The sequence below is a fragment of the Tupaia chinensis genome, unplaced genomic scaffold (assembly GCF_000334495.1).
Source record: "Tupaia chinensis unplaced genomic scaffold, TupChi_1.0 Scaffold000271_1, whole genome shotgun sequence".
NCBI classification, from domain to species: Eukaryota; Metazoa; Chordata; class Mammalia; order Scandentia; family Tupaiidae; genus Tupaia; species Tupaia belangeri.
The window spans coordinates 3,544,865-3,566,999 of NW_006159752.1; the positions used below are offsets into that span (position 1 = coordinate 3,544,865).

The 22,135-nt window shown below is 42.7% G+C and overlaps 1 protein-coding gene and 1 long non-coding RNA gene across 2 annotated transcripts in view; both read left to right on the plus strand.

The window, feature by feature from the left end:
* Positions 1-6: 6 nt before the first annotated feature.
* The window catches only part of MTMR7 (myotubularin related protein 7), a 139,989-nt gene continuing 117,860 nt past the window's right edge, over positions 7-22,135 (plus strand). The window contains exon 1 of the mRNA XM_006149702.1: positions 7-35. Coding sequence (XP_006149764.1) covers positions 12-35 — 24 coding nt within the window. The 5' untranslated portion in view covers positions 7-11. The remainder of the gene's footprint in view (positions 36-22,135) is intronic.
* On the plus strand, positions 2,354-21,076 carry LOC102496962 (uncharacterized). The gene is made up of 3 exons (XR_334708.1): positions 2,354-2,413; positions 5,836-5,914; positions 21,045-21,076. It is a non-coding gene; the product is annotated as an uncharacterized LOC102496962 (long non-coding RNA).

A 22,135-nucleotide genomic window follows, 5' to 3' on the forward strand; every position in this document is an offset into this window, starting at 1 on the left:
GGAGCCCCGCCATGGAGCACATCCGCACGCCCAAGGTTGGTGGCTCGAGCGCGGACAGCGTGGGTTGAGGAGGGATGCTGAGCGCGCTGGAGGCCCGACTTCCCTGCTGGGCGCCGGCAAAGCCTGGACCGCGGGCGAGGGCGGAGCAGACAGCGCCTGAGCATCTTCCGGGCGCCGGGCTGCTGGTGTGTTTTGCTGCCTCAGGGGCCTAGCCTCAGCTACTGCTGGAGCTAACCTCTTGTCCTTGGGATGCGCGGTGGACATAGGGGTGCGTGGGAGGGCTGATGATGAACGCTTGCTTCTGGCCTTCTTTTTTTTTTTTTTAAGCTATTGGTTTCTCGGAGCAATAGAAAGAGCAGTAACCCTTTCAATGGCAGGTGCAAGAAACGTGTAGTGTAGATAGATTATATGCACCTAGAAGCTTGTTGAATTGGGGGGGGGGTCAGACCCTCCCAGTCCAGCCTTCCCTTTCCCCATTCTCAGGCTCGCATTGCCAGTGGTTGACGCAGAGCTGGGGGTCAGTAGTCACAGTAGGTTGGATGGTGGCTCCAGACCTTTCCAGTCTAAGTTCTTAGGGGAGAGGGTGCCCCTTACAGACTCATGCACTGGTGTGTCTTAAACAGCCCCAGCCTTTGCCACTTAGCAAAAGGTCCCTGGTCTGTCCAGTTAAATAGCACTGCAAATGTTGACCTCTTCCCAACCCTTCCTATTCGTAGTTGCACAGGTAACAAAATTTAGACCGAAACGATTATAGACATTCTTGTCTGATTAAAACCCTAAGATGGTGAAAGGATGTGTTTTCTAATCTCATTGGCTACCTCCTGTGACATCCCCCCCAGCTCCTTGCATTTGCAGAGTGTTTTCCTATTCCAAATCTGGCCCCCTGACAGACCCTAGGTCCAAACTAGGTCCCTGGGGCCAGAGCTCAGGAAGCTTCGGCAGTCCTACTCATTTTGAGAGGGAGGAGGTGATCAGTTATTTTTCCTTATGTCCAGCAAGAAGAATTCGTTCCTAAATTCTGGAAGGATTCCTGAGTACCCCTTTGTAAAAGCAGCTTTAAAGTGATCTCATGTCAGTGGAAAAATAAATCGTTTAGTTTGCTGGAGCCTGTCAGCTCCAAGAGTAAATTTCAAGTCTATTGATTTTGTGCTGTGGAATTAAGTTGTTGCTTCACAATCAGGAAATTGTAAACTCTGAAGTCAGTGCCATAAACCACAAGGTGGGCAGCTCAAAGCTTTCAGGGTTTGAGTGGTACTGAATAATTGATTCCAGAATGGCAAATTTAACTCATAGACTCCCTCTGCCCTTGCCAAGGGCACCAGTTCTTTTGTCATGATGAAGGGGCCCTTTGCAAAAATGAAATCCGATGTGGTTATCAATTGCAAGGAGATAGGGTGACATGGCCTGTGGCACTGGATGTCATTTTATTACAGAATATGAATTCTGGGGCATAAAGGCCTATTCTATTCTGCATCCGTGCTCACCCAGTACAAAGTTATCTGTGTAAACCTGAGCAGCATGCAATTTCTCATTTATTCTTCAAACTGTTTCTCATTAACAGCCTCTAAACACTGCAGAGCTTCAAGTCTGAAATCTTCTTCTATCTGGAAATAGAAAAAAAAATGAGGGGGTAGAGAGAGGAGATGGAGATTTGTCTGATGTGTCATTGAATTGAAGGGTCATTAACATTTAGGAGAAGGCAGGCAGGAAAAGTTCTGAAGTTATAGAGGCTGAATGGGTCTGACTCATGTACTCGCTTCCTCCCATGTACCTTTGAGCACCTTCATGTGCCAGGCTTCAGTGCTGGGCGCATCAAGCATCCAGGAACTCACAGTAGAAGGAGCAGCCGTGACTGTGTCACTACATGATAGAGATGTGGGCCAGGCGCCCTGGGTGGAGCAGAGAGAGTGGATGGAAGATCAGCTCTCTCTAAGGGACAAGGGAAGCCCTCGAAGAGCTGAGTCTTACATGGAAAGAGACAAGGGAACCAGGAGCATTTGTGACAGCTGGCATGTAGTTGTGTCAATCCATGTCTTATTAAATAATGACAGCTTCAAGCTGAAAATAATAGGTGATAAAATAAATGATTCTTTGAGGGCAACCAAATCCTCCTTTAATTTTATATTATATATATATTTAAAGATCTTTTTTTTAATTGCCGGAGGTTATAAGCACTCACCAGAGAAAGACAGAGAGAGAGAGGGCGAGTGAGAAAGCACAGCCCCTCTCCCAGCAGGGTGTGGTCACTCTGCAATCCCTTTCCATTTCTCCAGCTGTTGGGATTTGGGGCATGCACACGTGCCCTATTATGTATTTTCAAGCCACTGGATTCTAGATTCCAACTGCTGTTGGCCACGTGAGATCCAACTGCCTTAACCATTAGGTCACACGTCGGGGCCCTTGTTCTACATTTGTAAGTGTAACATTCATTTTTTCAGTCTAAATGAAAAAGGGAAAAGATTACTGAAAGGATACATGGTATAAAACACAAAGTTGGTAATTATATTATAGTCATCTGCACCTTTATTATTTGTTTCATTATACACTAGGAGAACCACATAGGTAGCTTTTCTTTGGATTCACATCCCGAGTTAATAAGGCACATACACAAAGTTTGTTTATCTGACCCACTGTGGGGTTGAAGAAATACTTAAGCATCTGAGTAGCAAGGTTTTATTTGAAGAGGAAAAGAAACGTGTGCAGGTGGCTTCCCTGCTACAGTGACAGCCATTCACTTATCTTCTGTGCCTTGTGTAATATCCATCTCAGCCTCCATGCTTTGCTTCAGTCTCTGGAGAGCAGTTTAAGGAGACAGATGCACGTGAATAATCTGGAATGCTTTGCACTTACTTCTTAATGGGTGTGTGTGTGTGTGTGTTTAACTGAAGTCTTTAACAGCATATTGCTAGACAGGGTGTTTCTCTCCCAGAATGGTGTGTCTGTCTCCTCTCCTCCCCTCTGCTCCCCTCCCCTCCCCTCCTCTCCCCTTCCCTTCTCTCCCCTCCCCTCCCCTCTCCCCCTCTCTCTAAATAGATATATATAGAAAATATCCTTTATCCTAAGGACAAGTTAGTTGGCTATTGGCTGAATGTAAGACACAAAGCGTTACCTCTACTCATTGCAGTGAAAGTTTGCTTTCTTGCCTCACCATTTGGCTTCTTTTATCACCCTGAAAACTTGCTGGTAAGAAATTCTTCTGTTGGAAACATAGGAATAATTTGGGTTCAGGTATGGTTGTATGAAAAGATTTCAGGGTCCGTAAAAGTCGTTCAAAGTGATGTGAGGGTGTGGTTTGGCACTGGATTTGTGCTAATATGTCTAGGATCTTGGCTAAGTAATCTCTGCTTTTTTCGCTCTGTTCTTTCTGGAAGGCATTTCTCCCATATGTGTACATTCGAATTATAAAATAGAATATGGGATAACCTCCAAAATTCCAAAACAAATCTTGAAAATGTCTTCTCTTACAGCCACCTAACTAGTCTCCTGAGGTACTCCTTTTTTCTCTTTTAACCCCTTTCCACAGAGGAGCCTGGTGATGCTTTTATGTGCTCTGAACTGGCCATGTTCCTTCCCGGCTAACATTCTCAGGCGGCTTCCCTTTGTGCCCAGGATTTAAAGTGAGAATCCCCAAGATGCCTTACCAGGCCCTGTGCTCCAACCCTTCCTGTTTCTGCAGCCTCGTTTTATGATACCCTTCTTATTCTTACTCACTGCTTTCCGATTACGCCCCGCCTCCTTAGGTTTCTCAAGTGTGACAAGTGATTTTCTGTCCCAGGGTTTTTGCCTGGCCCTTCCATCTGGAGGTACTAATCCTTACTCCTCCCTTGGCTAAGTTTCTCATCTTTCTAGTTTCAAGTGCAGTTTCGTCAGAGAGGCTGTTGCCAAACTCCCCTATCTAAATCAGATCTGCTTTTTATACTTCACTAGAGAGCCTTGTGTTTTCCCCTGTGCACCTCATCAGTTGGTTGTGTTTCTTTGAGAGCTGTCGGTTCAATGTCAAGCTCCCCTTCTTGACTAGAAGCCCTGCGTGGGTGGGGATTATGTCATGTTGTATCTGCAGTAACTGACACCATGCTCGGTGCCAAGTAAGCATGCAGGAAATTAATAACTGAAGGAGTGCATTGATTGATTGATTGTTGTGTTTTAATTTGCTAGAGAAACCCTCTCCATAATGGTGGTCATGCCACAGTCCCTTCTCCCCGACCTCTCCTTTTGGGATTTTGGTGAGGCATGTACCTACACCTGATTTTTTCTTTCTTTTTTTTTGAGGTTTTAGCCATAGGGTGCATGTACTCGCTGGGGAGAGAAAGAGCGAAAGTCAGTGGGAGGGAAAGTGATAAATCACCTCCCCAAGGGTGATGGCCCCACCATAATCCCTTCTTGTCCATTTTCCCCTTGGTATCTTGGGCATGCACACACACACTTCCGGAGTGATTTTCAAGCTGCAGGTCTGGGACTTGAACTGCAATTGGCCATGTGGGAGTCCAGTGACGTAACCACTATGCCATCTGCTGGCCCCTAGTTCTTTTAATGCTTCAGTTTTTAGAATTTGCTTAGATAATCCAGGACTTTTATGCCTTGTACCCATACTTGACCGTATTGCGAATCTTCTAATAATGTTAAGAATTTGTAGATGTCAATGAATTTTACATATCCTGAAATAATGTATATATTATAGTATAAATGGTGATTATTCAAGGGGACTTCATAAAGCTTTTGGAAAAAATGGAAAGTATGATCAAAAACATTTAGAAATCTGTAACAGTTTTTTTTATTAATATCCATTTCCATGAACTTTTTGAAGACCATGTATAGTTCCTAATGAGATAAATAATATAAAATTCATGATTCTTTTTTTCTTTTTTTGAAGAGGTTTTTGCTCTATGGCACATGTGCTCACCAGAAAGACAGAGAGAGACAGAGAGACAGAAAGCAAGAAATCACCCCCCGGGGGGGATGTCCATGTCACAATCCCTTCTCCTCCATTTTCCTCTCCTCTTGGGATCTTAGGCATACATGCACACGCGCCCAGTGTGAGTTTAAGCCATTGGGTCTGGGACTCGAACCGCGGTTGACTACATGGTAGTCCAACGACATAGCCATTACGTTAACTGCTGGTCCAAAAATTCATGATTCTTTTTTTTTTTGGAGAGGTTTTCGCTATAGGGCGCATGTGCTCGCCAGACAGACAGAGAGACAGAGAGACAGAAAGTGAGAAATCACCCCCCCCAGGGGGGATGGCCACGTTGCAATCCCTTCTCCTCCATTCTCCTCTCGGGATCTTGGGCACGCACACGCACGCGCCCGGCTTGAGTTTTAAGCCACCGGGTCCAGGATGTGAACCGCGGTTGACTACGTGGGAATCCAGCGACATAGCCATTACGCTAACTGCTGGTTCTCAAAATTCATGATTCTTTTTAATAAGAGGGAAGATAGGGATCTGTCCCATTCTTCTGTGTAGCTAAGATTGAAAGTATATGTCACCTCTCTTCACTTGTTCAATCTGGGAACTGAACCTGGTCCTCCTAGTCTGCCTAGCCTTGCACAGTGGTGCCTTACCAGGTGTGCCACTGTGACAGGGCCAAAATGAATTGTTTTAATAATTTGAAAGAATATAATTCAGTGGTGTCAGTATATAATGTTGTGCAACTATCACTACTGTCCAGTTCTAGAACACCTTCATCAACCTCGAAAGAAATTAGTTCTCATTACAAGTTGGCTTTGAATGATAATGTCTTACATGTTGACTGTTACTGCTCTGGAGTTAGGCTGTTGCTGTAAGTATAATTCCTTATTCTGTTTCGAATGCTGATTTACATCTGCTATTTCTCTCAGTTTAGGACCATCCACTGTTGATTGAGTTTGATGTCTATCACCTCATCTGTTTTCACATTCAAGAAAGAAACCAAGCTAGGTGAATGTGACTTCTTTTTTATTTTATTTATTTACTTATCTTAAGAAGCTTTTGCCTTAGGGCATATACACTAACTAGAGAAAGAGAGAGGGAGACAATGAGAGGGTAAGTGAGAAATCACCATGTGGGGCAATGGCCACATCGTAACCTCTTCTATTCTCCTCCCGGGATCTTGGGCATGTCTGCACACACTGCTGTCATGAATTTCAAGCCACCAAGTCTGGGACTCCAACCACTGTCAGCCATGTGGGAGTCCAGCAACATAACCGCTGTGCCATTTGCCAGTGACATTTTTATTTAAAAAAAGTTGCCAAAGGGTGCATAAATTTGCCAGAGAGAAAGCACCCATTGGTAGGACGTGGTTATGCCACATCCCCTTTTCTCCATTTCTCTGTTCTATCTTGATTTTGGATATGCATACACATGTACCTGGTGTGGTTTTCAAGCCACCAGCACCAGGATTTGAACTGTGTTCATCATGTGGAATCTGGCTTTCCATGCATAGGGCTTAACCACTGTGCCCAGGGACTGACTGGATGTGACTGCTGAGTGACTTCAGCCATCTCTCAGGATCCTGATTCTGATAGCAGATTCACTAGTGCTCCCACTTTGGAGTCATCTCCCAGTTGACACACCTGTCCTCTTATCACCCCTTCAAAGAAAGGTTCATTCAAGAACCAGTTTTAGAATCTTGCCTAGAATTCATGTCAACTTACCATCTTGTAATTATGAAATTCTGTACCCCTCACTTGAAAATAATGATCTCACTTCCAAGTTCTCTCTGGTAGGGGACATCCAGAGGGTCGTAGAAGATCTGCTCTTTTCTCTGCCTTTGGCACAAATGGTTGGCTTTTCTTTTATCTTCATCTGGCAAATTATAATCTGTAGGTCATAAAAGTGAGATAGGCTGTGAAGCATGAGCACCACCATTTTGAATATGATGTGGCTGCCATTTTCCTTTCCCTGTAATCTGACCTGATGTGTCTCCTGAAAATTCCTCACTGTGTACCTAACCACCAGCACATGAATGCTGCCATCCGTCCCCGTCTTCCTAACTGAAAATTTATCACCAGCAGATGCAGCCAATTATAACTGTCCAGCCAGTTATAACTGTCCTTCCAATAACTCGCTTTTTTGGCTTTTCTAAACCTCTCTCGCTTAACTCAAGGCCTGTATTTTCTTAGGTGTGTAGTTTTTTTTTTTTTTTTTTTTTTTTTTTTCCTTTTGCCTTTTTAAACCTTCCTCCTCTCTGGTTTGGGGCTGCAAGGTTTTGGGGTGACACAGGTCCTCTTACAGTCGCCGGCTTAATTGAAAAGCTCCTTTAATTTGACTAAAATTGGATGTCCTCTCATTTTCTTGTGGATTTGAATATAACTGCCCATGGAGATTAACCACCGTTAATATTTGAGTACATTTTCTTTGACTCTTTTTTTATTTTTTTGTATACATAAATTTTTTGTTTCTTGTGTTGCTCAGAAATTTAGGATCACCTCATTTAATTTTGTAGTTTGCTTCTGTTTTTTTCTTTTAGATTTATTTTACATTCATTCACTGTACATCATCACAACATACAAAATGCTATTTCCCATCCTGAATACACTGTATATTGGCTTAATCAAGGATATTACCATACACGTTATCATCAGTAAATAATTTTCCCTTTCTAGTTTCTTATATTTTTTTCTTGTTTTCTTTTTCCCCCTTGATTCCCTTCTTCTCATCCTGTGCCAATACCCACACTCCTCCCATAGTCTCTGGTATCTGCAGTTGCTTTCCATGCCTTTTTTCCCACATACATTTTATTGATTCACAGAATATCTTAATTAATCTAAATACTTTCAATAGTAAGTTCAGCTGACATATGCAAATCTGTGAACACGTCTGACTTTAGACGGAAAACTCAGTGAGCAGACTGAACATACTGTGAAGTAGCACCTAACCGAGGCTATATAGCTTACTGCAGTTGTAGTTTGCTTCTTTTAACTTAACCAAACTGTAGTCTTCCAAAATGTATTTTTTGAATGTCGTGTGGGTTTTTTGGATCCTATGAAAATGTCATCATCACAATTACCATTTCTCCATTACAAGGTCATTATAATAATGCTGTAATGAATATCTCATTTATTAATTATCTACATATGTGATTAGTCCCTTAAGATAGAGCCATAGTTGGTTGTGTTTTTTTTTTTTTTTTTTTTTTTTCCTTTTGCCTTTTTAAACCTTCCTCCTCTCTGGTTTGGGGCTGCAAGGTTTTGGGGTGACACAGGTCCTCTTACAGTCGCCGGCTTAATTGAAAAGCTCCTTTAATTTGACTAAAATTGGATGTCCTCTCATTTTCTTGTGGATTTGAATATAACTGCCCATGGAGATTAACCACCGTTAATATTTGAGTACATTTTCTTTGACTCTTTTTTTATTTTTTTGTATACATAAATTTTTTGTTTCTTGTGTTGCTCAGAAATTTAGGATCACCTCATTTAATTTTGTAGTTTGCTTCTGTTTTTTTCTTTTAGATTTATTTTACATTCATTCACTGTACATCATCACAACATACAAAATGCTATTTCCCATCCTGAATACACTGTATATTGGCTTAATCAAGGATATTACCATACACGTTATCATCAGTAAATAATTTTCCCTTTCTAGTTTCTTATATTTTTTTCTTGTTTTCTTTTTCCCCCTTGATTCCCTTCTTCTCATCCTGTGCCAATACCCACACTCCTCCCATAGTCTCTGGTATCTGCAGTTGCTTTCCATGCCTTTTTTCCCACATACATTTTATTGATTCACAGAATATCTTAATTAATCTAAATACTTTCAATAGTAAGTTCAGCTGACATATGCAAATCTGTGAACACGTCTGACTTTAGACGGAAAACTCAGTGAGCAGACTGAACATACTGTGAAGTAGCACCTAACCGAGGCTATATAGCTTACTGCAGTTGTAGTTTGCTTCTTTTAACTTAACCAAACTGTAGTCTTCCAAAATGTATTTTTTGAATGTCGTGTGGGTTTTTTGGATCCTATGAAAATGTCATCATCACAATTACCATTTCTCCATTACAAGGTCATTATAATAATGCTGTAATGAATATCTCATTTATTAATTATCTACATATGTGATTAGTCCCTTAAGATAGAGCCATAGTTGAATATCTTTGTTACTGTACTGTTGCTTCATTATTTCAAAAACTAATTGCTAATTTAAAGAGGGGACTAGCACTTCATTCTTTCATTGTATATTTTCATTACTAGTGAGACTGAAGGTTTTGCAAAACTGCTTGACCATTTGGTTACTTTGCTGAATTACCTATTTATATATTCCTATTTTTAATAATTGGGGATTTTAGTGTGTATAGTATGGAAGGGGATCTTAAAAAGGTTAATGAAAAATACATATTATGGGGACCAGCAGTTAGTGTAATGGCTATGTCACTGAACTCCCATGTAGTCGACCATGGTTCGAGTCCCCTACCCGGTGGCTTAAACTCACAGTGGGTGCGTGTGCACACGTGCCCAACATCCCAAGAGAATGGAAGGGAAGGGATTGCGGTGTGGCCATTCCCCCTGGGAGGTGATTTTTCGCTTTCTATCTCTCTGTCTCTCTCTGTCTTTCTGGCGAGCGCGCACGCCCTATAGCAAAAACCTCTCTAAAAAAATATATTTATATACATATTATGAAAATAACTGTGCATGAATTAAATTCTTTTTTTTTTTTTTTCGGAACCAAAATAAATTCAGACTTTAATTCTGTTTTCCACAAACTTTTTGTTTGTTTGTTTGTTTGTTTTTGGAGAGGTTTTTCGCTACAGGGCGCGTGCGCTCGCCAGACAGACAGAGAGAGAGACATAGAGACAGAAAGCGAGAAATCACCCCCTAGGGGGATGGTCACGCCACAATCCCTTCTCCATTCTCCTCTCGGGATCTTAGGCACGCACGCACATGCACCCGGCGTGAGTTTCAAGCCACTGGGTCCGGGACGTGAACCGCGGTCGACCACGTGGGAGTCCAGCGACATAGCCATTACGCTAACTGCTGGTCCCCCACAAACTTTTTGAAATACCCTCCTGTGTGTCTCTGTTTTGGTGTGTTATATATACATATTTAATAGCAGCTATATTGAGATATAATTCACATACTATAAAATTTACCCCTTTAAAGTATAAAATTCTGGATCAACTGGTAGCTTGGTGCTTACGTTGGCTGGATCCCACATGGCCAACTGCCTGGTTCGAGTGTTTACCTGGAGGCTGGAAACACACGCTGGTGCAAGTGCACATAGCCCAGAATGCTAAGAGGAGAATGGAGGAGAAGGGAGCGCATCGTGACCATCCACCCTGAGAGAGGTGCTTCTTCACTCCTCCTGTGCGAGTGCACATGTCCTATAGCAAATGTAAAATAAAAGTATACAGTTCTGTGTTTGTATGTGTGTGTGTCCACAGATTTGTCCAACCATGATCATTATCTAATTCCAGGACATTTTTGTCACTCCGAAAAGAAACCCATACTCAACTGCAGTCACTCTCCATTTCTCCCCCATCCCCACCCCCCTACCCTTGGCAACCACTCGTGTATTTTCTTCCTCTACATACTTTCCTGGATAGTTCATATAAATTGAATTATATAATAGGAAGCCTTTTGTGGCTCTTTTTTTCTTTGTTTTTTAGTTTTGTCATAGGTCACATGTGCTTGCCAGTGAGGGAAAAAGAGAGAGAGAGTTAAATCACCCCTCGGGAAGTGGCCGTGCTGCAGTCCCTTCTCCATTCTCCTCCTCCTCTCGGGATTTTGGATGCACATGTACACGCAGCTGGGGTGTTTTCGAGTCACCAGGCCAGGACTTAAACCATGCACTTGGCCATGTGGGTTCTAGTCACTGTAAGCACCACACCACTGGCTGGCCTATGACTTTCTTTTTTCAACTTAACATGTTTTCAGTGCTTAAGATGTAGCATATATCTCTACTTCGTTCCATTTTATCCATTATATGCAAATATCACATTTTGGTTCTAGATTCATCATTTGAGGGGTATTTGTCTTACCATTTTGGGGCTAGCATGAGTAATGCTGCTATGAACGTTCATGTGTAAGTTTTTATTCATGCGTATGCTTTTACTTTTCTTGAGTAGAATTTCATTTCTCTAAGAGTAGAATTGCTGAATTATATAGCAACTTTGTATTTAACATTTTAAGGAACTGCCAAATTGTTTTCTGAAGTGGCTACATTATTTTTATACTACACCAACAGTGTAGAGTTTTGGTTTTTCCATGTCCTCACCAGTGCTTACTACTGTATATGTTTTTAGGCTATCCCACTGGATGTAAAGTGGCATCTCATTGTTGGTTTTATTTGCATTACTAATGATGTGTTTTTTAAAATAGAGTTTTGCTATAGGGTGCATGCGCTTGCTGGAGAGACAAGAGAGAGACAGAGACAGAAAGTGAGAGATCACTCCTCAGGGGAGGTTGGCCACACCACAGTACCTTCTTCTTACAGGATTTTGGGCACATATGCACACGTGCCCAATGTGAGTTCCAAGCTGCTGAATCCAGGACTTGAACCAGGGTCCACTATGTGGGAGTTCATTATGCCATCTGCTGGTCCCTAAGATCTTTTTATATGTTTATCAACCATTTGTGTTGTCTTTGGAGAAATAGATATTAAAATCTTTGTTTATTTATTTATTTTATTAAGAGGGGTTTTTGCTATAGGATGCGTGAGCTCACCGGAAAGACAGAGGCAGAGAGACGGAAAATAAATCATCCCCCAGGGAGGATGGCCATGCCACAATCCTTCTCCTCCATTCTCCACTTGGGATCTTGGGCATGCATGCACTTGTGCCCAGTGTGAGTTTAAGCCACCGGATCCAGGACTCAAGCCGCGGTCAACTACATGGGAGTCCAGCGACATAGTCATTCTGCCAACCGCTGGTCCCCTTTGTTCATTTTTTTAATGCAGTTGTCTTTGTCTTAGATTTTTACCACTTTGGCTATACTATGCCTTAGAGAGGTTCTTCTTATGTTATATCAATTCGGTGTCCTTTGTGTTTCCTGGATTTGGACGTCTGCATCCCTCTCTCGATTTGGTAAATGGTCAGCTAATATATTTTGAAAGGTGTTTTCTGTGTCTTTACCCATCTCTTCACCTTCTGGAAGGCCTGTTATCCAGATATTTATCCATTTAATGCTGTCTAGGATTTCCTGTATATTGTCCTCATTGGTAATGGTTATTTTTCTGTTCTTTTCAGTTGTTTGGACTAAACTGGAGGTTTTGTCTTCAATGTCAGAGATTCTTTCCTCTGCAGGATCTAATCTGCAGTTGATACTTTTGAGGAGGCTTTGATTTCCTGCATCACATTCTTTATCTCCAGAAACTCTGTTTAATTCTTTCTTTTCAGTGTGTCTATCTCTTTATGGATTTCCTCCTTCAAGTCATGGGAGGATTTTCTCATCTCCTGGAATTGGTTGTCTATTTTCTGTTGCATCTTGTTGAGTTTTGTTACCATAAATATTCTGAATTATTATTTTTTTTGGCATCTCTGAAATTGCTCTTGTTTTATCCATTGTTAGTGAAGAGTTATGATCCTTTGAGGGGAAGGTATTTCCTGATTTTCTTCTATTTCTTGGGGCTCTGCTTTGACTTTTTAGTCATCTGGTGATATACTCATTTCTTACTACTACTTCAGAGTTTGTTTCTGTAGCTGTGTACTCCTGCACTTGTCTGTGATATGTGTAAACTCTATGCCAATTTCTCTCCTCTACTGTGGGTGAGACGAATCCACAGTAGGAGTTTCGAGTTCAGGTTTTTAGAGAGGAATTTCCCTCCTTTTACCCCTAAGGGAGTTATGGGGAAAGAATTCCTCCAGAGTCTCCCATTTTCAGGTGATTAATTCTTCTATACCCAAACCTATCTGTTCCCATTGTGGATGGAGGTTGATCTGACAAGTAGAATGTAAGTTGGTAGACCACTTTGCATGGTGGACTTGTGCCCTGTCTCTGCTGGAGAGTCCCTTGTCCCCCACAGCAGGTTGGGCAGGGTCTCTGCTGATGAGCTCAAGCTGAGTGGCTTGGCTTGGGCCTGCCTGTTGGTCTTGGACGAGTGAGGGGCAGAATGATGTTAGCATATGTGGACAGCAGCTCCTTCTACCTCTAGGATTGCAGGGTCTCCCTGTTAAGCCTTCTTTCTCTGGGATTGCAGGAACCAACTATTGATTCTTCAAGGCTGGAGGGCCCCTCCTCCCCAATAGCAGACTGGGCGGGGGTCCCTGCTGATGAGCTCAGTCTGAGTGGCTTGGCTTAGGCCTGCCTGTTGGTCCTTCTGTCTCTGGGATTGCAGGAGTAGTCATTTTTCTTCTCATTATTGCAGAAGTGGCTGGCCACAGTTAGCATGCTAAAATAACTGCCATGCCCTTTGAGAATTAAAAGGGTTTTTTGGGGGGGTCATAAGCCAGAGGGCACATATACTCTCACTGGCAAGTACATGTGAAGTGTGGTCATGTTACAATCCTTCCTCATCCATTTCTTCTTTCTGTTGAGATTTTGGTCATGCATGCACATGCACCCTAGTGTATTTTTCAAGCCACTGGGTCTGGGATTTGAATGCACAGTTGGCCATGTGGGCTCTGACTCTTCTAACTGCTTGGCCATTGGACCAGCCCATAATCATTTTCTTAATTCAAACATATAATTGGACATACCCACCTTCCTGCTCTACAACAGGTCAAGTATTTTTAATTTGGAGGCACTCTACAAAGATTGCTTTCATGTAATCCAGCTCTAGTTCGTACCCATGCTGGAGAGCTTATTCTATTTTTTTACTAAAAACATACATCTCATCCAACACTTGGACTTTAGGAATGGTATTAAGTTTTGCTCACGAAGCCTCCGTGGTGGCCTGTGTAACAAAGCTTCAGTGATGTCATCCCAGATTCCTGAGGGAGAGTTTTTTTGGGGGACAATAGGATGGAAAAGAAGCTGGGAAACACACTTTAACTTTGTAGTAGAAGAAAGTAATACAGTAACATCTGTGCCACCATTTAAGTTTATAAAAGCATGCAGTTAGGGTATTAAATATCTTGAAACTTTGAATGCTGTGAGGAGTGATAAAAGAATGAAAAAGGGGCTAGCCTTGTGGCATAATGGTTAGGGGAGGCGGAGCCTACGGGGCCAGCTGTGCAGTTTGAATCTCAGCCTGGCAGCTTGAGCAACGTGCTAGACATGTGTGCATGTGTGCCCCAAATCCCACAAGATGGAGAAGGGATTCCAGTGGGACCATGCCCTGTTGGGGAAGGGGGGTTGCTCTCTCTCTGCCCTGAGTCTCTGGCAAGCATGTGTGTCCTCTGGCAAAGAAAGAAAAGACATGAAACCATAAGCTTTTGTGTGTGTCTGCTGTAACCATTGTTTATTTATTAGTAAGTTTCAACATTTCCTCGTCAAATTTATATAATTCCCTGATTGAGGTTTGGTTATCACTTTTGTTGTCATATTTCTACAGGCAAAACGGTGTCTGAAATATTTGTTGTCACAGAAGAGAAGTGCATATGTTTTTTCATCTTTATTTAAAGCCTACTTTTATTGGTTTTTGTATTCTGGACAGGACAAGCTGTGAAATATGCATGAAATTAAACCTCTTGTTGAAACACCCAGGCTTTCGTGACTTGGTCCATGTGATGGTTCAGTTTTGTATTCTGACATTGCACTTGCAGGGAGTCCAAGGAGCGCATTTTGTACCATATTTCTTAGGCCAGAAACTGTCCAAACTATTTTTTCTACTGCCCTTTCCCCTGATGGACAGCTAGTTGAAGCCTCTGGGAGTAAATGTACTTCCCAGAACATAAACCCAACCCTTCCTCCCACAGCCATTTAGAATAGTTTAAAAATAGCCCCTACTTAAAGTTTTGTGGCAGGCTATGACAACTTTATAAAAATTGTGTGTTTACTTTTCTCCTCTTTTTCATTTAGTAAAACCCTGCTTATCACAGATTCCCAGAGAAATACATTTATTGCCAAGCTATGAAAGAAGGTTTTACTCCTTAAGGCACATAGCAGAGCACAAGTTATTCTGAACGCGCACGATGCAGTGAACTGTTGAGCCAGACTGAGTCGTGGTGGCTGCAAAGACGGGTTCAGCCCTCTGAGCTACCGGCATAGAGTCAGCACTACTCTTGCATTTATTCACTCACTTACACCTTCAGTAGATCTTCCTTGAGAACTTCCTGCAGGCCAGGGGCTGTTTTAGGCCCTGCAGATGGTGAGCATGACAGCAGGAGCCTTTTCATGGGAAATACACAATAATATATACTATTGCAGTTCTTTGAAACGATGTATGTGTAATCACTATAAACCAAACCTCAGGAAATCTTCCTGGATTCTGCCACCTTTGTCCCATGAACCTTTCAGCCACTTCCCACCCCACTCAGAGTGGAGCCAAAGTCGTGTTAACGTTCTGTCAGGCCCTAAGAATTCACGCTGGTCCCCCGTGGCAGCTCTCCCTGCTCTCCTCCCGTCAGACTCTGGCCCAGACACTCCTGCCTCCTGTAGACCCTTGACTGGATCAGACTGTTCTTGCTCAGAGCCTTTGCAGTTGTTCGCTGCGCCGGGAATGCTTTCCTCCTGGTGGGCTGTCTTACTTATTGAAATGCCTAATCATTTTATTAGAGGAGATTTCCCTGGGCACTCTGATGCCCCTCTTCACCCAACTGCTTGTCCTGCCTTAATTTTCTATCATCTTCTGACATGCAGTTTTTTTTTTCTTACTAGCTTCTTTGTTTATTATCTATTTTCCTGCCCACCATCCACAAACAGAACGCAAGCTCCGTGTAAGCTGTGTCTTTATCTTGTCTACCCCTAGCACCTAGAACACTGTGCGTGTTGCAGCGTGGAGTACAATGAATGTTTGTGGAATGAATGAATGCAGGAAATGGCTTAATGTGACTCCATGTCCATGCCTCAGTGTCTTTCCACAGCCTTCTCCGGCATTCTCTCGGTTATTCTCCTGTGGCCGGAGTGTTTGATTTTGCAGATGAAGTTCTAGTTTATCATTTTTGTCTCTGTTCTCTGTTTCCTGTACTTGCAACATCTTTCACAATAGAATATTTCTTACCTTCTTGCTGCAAATTCAGATTCAATACTAATGATTAATACGACTTGGTTCTTCTTAGAAGTCCCCATATGCTTTGTTTTCACCGTAATATTGTTACTTTTCATTGATTGGACAAATATTTTAGCACAGATTCTAGGCATTAGGATACAAAGATGAAAAATAACAACACAATCTGTGGATTTAGCTTTTTTTTTTTTAAGTTTTTGCCATAAGGCACATGTGCTCACCGGAGAGGAGAAAGACAGAGGGAGGGAAAATGAGACATTACCCCCTGGGGGGATGGCCACGCTAGAATCTCTTCTCTTCCATTCTCCTCTCAGAATTTTGGGCATGTACACACATATGCCCAGTGTGATTTTCAAGCCACCGGGTCTGGGACTCAAACCACATAAGCCATGTGGGAATCCACCACCCCACCTGCTGGCCCTGACTGTGGACTTTAAGGGCCCTCCAGTGGAGGGCTGCTATGATGTGCAATCTCCTGATGGTCTACTCTTTCAGGAAGCCAATTAGGCAAAGTCTGTGTGTGCCTTTTCTCCCTTCTCCCAAGTCCAGTGTGAGTGTGTGCCTAGCATTGTTCATGGTGCTGCAGGGAGTATTGGAAATAAAATAACTAATGCTTTTCTTGAGACCACATTGCTCGATAGCAATTAGAGCGATGCAATAAAAATAGCATGTGACAAGGCAGTGTAAGGTAGTAGGAAATAAGGAGTCGTGCTCAGAAGTGACAGCAGTTTAAAGAATAGGGCATGATCACGTGGACCGGACTGTTAGAGCAAAGGCATTATTGAGGAGGTGGGTCTGGGGTATTAAGCTGGAGGATCATGCTCTGCTGGAAGAGGGGCTTCCTCCATCCTTCCTCATCCATTTCTTCTTTCTGTTGAGATTTTGGTCATGCATGCACATGCACCCTAGTGTATTTTTCAAGCCACTGGGTCTGGGATTTGAATGCACAGTTGGCCATGTGGGCTCTGACTCTTCTAACTGCTTGGCCATTGGACCAGCCCATAATCATTTTCTTAATTCAAACATATAATTGGACATACCCACCTTCCTGCTCTACAACAGGTCAAGTATTTTTAATTTGGAGGCACTCTACAAAGATTGCTTTCATGTAATCCAGCTCTAGTTCGTACCCATGCTGGAGAGCTTATTCTATTTTTTTACTAAAAACATACATCTCATCCAACACTTGGACTTTAGGAATGGTATTAAGTTTTGCTCACGAAGCCTCCGTGGTGGCCTGTGTAACAAAGCTTCAGTGATGTCATCCCAGATTCCTGAGGGAGAGTTTTTTTGGGGGACAATAGGATGGAAAAGAAGCTGGGAAACACACTTTAACTTTGTAGTAGAAGAAAGTAATACAGTAACATCTGTGCCACCATTTAAGTTTATAAAAGCATGCAGTTAGGGTATTAAATATCTTGAAACTTTGAATGCTGTGAGGAGTGATAAAAGAATGAAAAAGGGGCTAGCCTTGTGGCATAATGGTTAGGGGAGGCGGAGCCTACGGGGCCAGCTGTGCAGTTTGAATCTCAGCCTGGCAGCTTGAGCAACGTGCTAGACATGTGTGCATGTGTGCCCCAAATCCCACAAGATGGAGAAGGGATTCCAGTGGGACCATGCCCTGTTGGGGAAGGGGGGTTGCTCTCTCTCTGCCCTGAGTCTCTGGCAAGCATGTGTGTCCTCTGGCAAAGAAAGAAAAGACATGAAACCATAAGCTTTTGTGTGTGTCTGCTGTAACCATTGTTTATTTATTAGTAAGTTTCAACATTTCCTCGTCAAATTTATATAATTCCCTGATTGAGGTTTGGTTATCACTTTTGTTGTCATATTTCTACAGGCAAAACGGTGTCTGAAATATTTGTTGTCACAGAAGAGAAGTGCATATGTTTTTTCATCTTTATTTAAAGCCTACTTTTATTGGTTTTTGTATTCTGGACAGGACAAGCTGTGAAATATGCATGAAATTAAACCTCTTGTTGAAACACCCAGGCTTTCGTGACTTGGTCCATGTGATGGTTCAGTTTTGTATTCTGACATTGCACTTGCAGGGAGTCCAAGGAGCGCATTTTGTACCATATTTCTTAGGCCAGAAACTGTCCAAACTATTTTTTCTACTGCCCTTTCCCCTGATGGACAGCTAGTTGAAGCCTCTGGGAGTAAATGTACTTCCCAGAACATAAACCCAACCCTTCCTCCCACAGCCATTTAGAATAGTTTAAAAATAGCCCCTACTTAAAGTTTTGTGGCAGGCTATGACAACTTTATAAAAATTGTGTGTTTACTTTTCTCCTCTTTTTCATTTAGTAAAACCCTGCTTATCACAGATTCCCAGAGAAATACATTTATTGCCAAGCTATGAAAGAAGGTTTTATTCCTTAAGGCACATAGCAGAGCACAAGTTATTCTGAACGCGCACGATGCAGTGAACTGTTGAGCCAGACTGAGTCGTGGTGGCTGCAAAGACGGGTTCAGCCCTCTGAGCTACCGGCATAGAGTCAGCACTACTCTTGCATTTATTCACTCACTTACACCTTCAGTAGATCTTCCTTGAGAACTTCCTGCAGGCCAGGGGCTGTTTTAGGCCCTGCAGATGGTGAGCATGACAGCAGGAGCCTTTTCATGGGAAATACACAATAATATATACTATTGCAGTTCTTTGAAACGATGTATGTGTAATCACTATAAACCAAACCTCAGGAAATCTTCCTGGATTCTGCCACCTTTGTCCCATGAACCTTTCAGCCACTTCCCACCCCACTCAGAGTGGAGCCAAAGTCGTGTTAACGTTCTGTCAGGCCCTAAGAATTCACGCTGGTCCCCCGTGGCAGCTCTCCCTGCTCTCCTCCCGTCAGACTCTGGCCCAGACACTCCTGCCTCCTGTAGACCCTTGACTGGATCAGACTGTTCTTGCTCAGAGCCTTTGCAGTTGTTCGCTGCGCCGGGAATGCTTTCCTCCTGGTGGGCTGTCTTACTTATTGAAATGCCTAATCATTTTATTAGAGGAGATTTCCCTGGGCACTCTGATGCCCCTCTTCACCCAACTGCTTGTCCTGCCTTAATTTTCTATCATCTTCTGACATGCAGTTTTTTTTTTCTTACTAGCTTCTTTGTTTATTATCTATTTTCCTGCCCACCATCCACAAACAGAACGCAAGCTCCGTGTAAGCTGTGTCTTTATCTTGTCTACCCCTAGCACCTAGAACACTGTGCGTGTTGCAGCGTGGAGTACAATGAATGTTTGTGGAATGAATGAATGCAGGAAATGGCTTAATGTGACTCCATGTCCATGCCTCAGTGTCTTTCCACAGCCTTCTCCGGCATTCTCTCGGTTATTCTCCTGTGGCCGGAGTGTTTGATTTTGCAGATGAAGTTCTAGTTTATCATTTTTGTCTCTGTTCTCTGTTTCCTGTACTTGCAACATCTTTCACAATAGAATATTTCTTACCTTCTTGCTGCAAATTCAGATTCAATACTAATGATTAATACGACTTGGTTCTTCTTAGAAGTCCCCATATGCTTTGTTTTCACCGTAATATTGTTACTTTTCATTGATTGGACAAATATTTTAGCACAGATTCTAGGCATTAGGATACAAAGATGAAAAATAACAACACAATCTGTGGATTTAGCTTTTTTTTTTTTAAGTTTTTGCCATAAGGCACATGTGCTCACCGGAGAGGAGAAAGACAGAGGGAGGGAAAATGAGACATTACCCCCTGGGGGGATGGCCACGCTAGAATCTCTTCTCTTCCATTCTCCTCTCAGAATTTTGGGCATGTACACACATATGCCCAGTGTGATTTTCAAGCCACCGGGTCTGGGACTCAAACCACATGAGCCATGTGGGAATCCAGCCACCTTAACCACCACCCCACCTGCTGGCCCTGACTGTGGACTTTAAGGGCCCTCCAGTGGAGGGCTGCTATGATGTGCAATCTCCTGATGGTCTACTCTTTCAGGAAGCCAATTAGGCAAAGTCTGTGTGTGCCTTTTCTCCCTTCTCCCAAGTCCAGTGTGAGTGTGTGCCTAGCATTGTTCATGGTGCTGCAGGGAGTATTGGAAATAAAATAACTAATGCTTTTCTTGAGACCACATTGCTCGATAGCAATTAGAGCGATGCAATAAAAATAGCATGTGACAAGGCAGTGTAAGGTAGTAGGAAATAAGGAGTCGTGCTCAGAAGTGACAGCAGTTTAAAGAATAGGGCATGATCACGTGGGCTGGACTGTTAGAGCAAAGGCATTATTGAGGAGGTGGGTCTGGGGTATTAAGCTGGAGGATCATGCTCTGCTGGAAGAGGGGCTTCCTCCCTCTGCTTCGTGGCCCCAGATTCACTGTCTCAGGCTGTAGAGTAGCTTTTCACATTTGGGCCTCAGAGGGGGCCTCCAAACTTTTGCATATGCAGCTTTACACTGATTTCCCAGAATGGGACTGATGGGCTCTTGAGGGTTGTGCTGTATGAGGAGAAAGAGAAAAATATGGTGCTGATTATGCAGTCTGTCCTTGGGGGCTCTAGAGCCCAGAAGTGAGGCCTGGGAATGTGTAAATGAGCTGGGCCAGGCCAGGGCGAGTGGACAGCACCCAGGTCCTCTGGCACTGGTTCTTGCCAAGAGTTGGGGTTGGAGGGAGCATGGGACTTGGTCCTGCCTGAGCCCAGGCTGTCGCCTCTCTGGACAAGCAGTAACTCCATGTGGCACAACCTGCCCTTGGAGAAATGTTTCCCAGGGTTCCCAGAGAGCTATATAAGTAGACAGCTTAGTTCTTTGCTACCAATGCCTCTGTCAAAAATATATCAAATTTATAAGCATTTTAGAAGCTTTGGAATATTTTAAGAGGATGATTATCATAAACCAGTAAACTTTTAACTTTCTATAGTGCTTAAAGCAAGGTCTTATTTTCCCAATATCATTTTATTTTCTTAAATGACTTTACTGTTTATCTTTCATAGGTTGCTGTCATTCTTTAGGTCACTTCATACTTTTTTAATTTGACTTTTTTTTTTTTTTTTGCCATAGGTGCAAGAGAGAAAAAAAGACAAGACAAGACTCTCAGAGGGTCTCATGCCATGATTCCCCTCAGCTCTTCCCAGCCAGCCAGGACCTGGGCATGCACACACATGCCCTGTACAAGTCGACCCAGGAACCAAACCTCAATCTTTCACATGGCTTCCAGTACTGAAGAGCTTTGTGTTACCACTATGCCACCACAGCTGAGTTACAGTGGACCCAGCATCTGTTCTTAATTTATTTTGTACAACATCTTTCTTCTTCTTTTTCTCTTTATTTGTGCTTGTTGAAAATAGTATTTTTGGTTGAAGTTATTTTAAGGTGGTGTTGAAATAAATGCTGGGACCATCCTCTCGATCAACAGCACATGTTTCTTTAAGCCTACACATCCAGGGTCATCCTACCAAAATAAATACTGTGGGCCCTGTGCAGAGCTCTCAAGTGTCTGGCTTTTTATTTATTAGAGTTGGCTGCTGGCACAATGTTCGTAATTTCCCTGGGGGCAAAAATGGGCTCTCTTTTCTTTTCTCTGCCTTTTCTAAGAACTTCCAGGACTCTTATTGCTTAAGTAGCTAGGACTCTGTGTCGCTATTTTAGCTTCATCATCCCCCTCAGAGAATTTTAAAAACTTAGTTAATGTCAGTGAGATCTACTGCTTTTACAGTTGGAGAGGGAGATGAAACTCCAGCCCCTTCCCAAATGGAGAGCCTTGTGGGCACCCAGGGTGATCCCAAATTATCAAGACTTTTACATTTTTTCATACCTAAGCTGGATAAAATAATCCTTATTTATCCAGGAATTGACTCTGCTGCTTTTTTTTTTTTTTTTTTTTTTTTTTTACTCTTTTAAAAATCATATTTCTCAAAGCCTACATTTTTCACAGGGTATAAGCTACATAGAAATTATTTGGAGATTTGTAAGTGGCCCAGAAATCTAAAGAAATATGTATACTAAGTACCATGTACCATGTAAAGCTGAGACTTAACATTTCCAGCAAACTGGGAAATATATAGGGTTTTTTTGAGAGTTTTTTTGCTATGTGGCACGTGTGCTCGCTGGACAAACAGAGGCAGAAAGAAAGTGAGGAATCTCCTTCCACCCCACCCC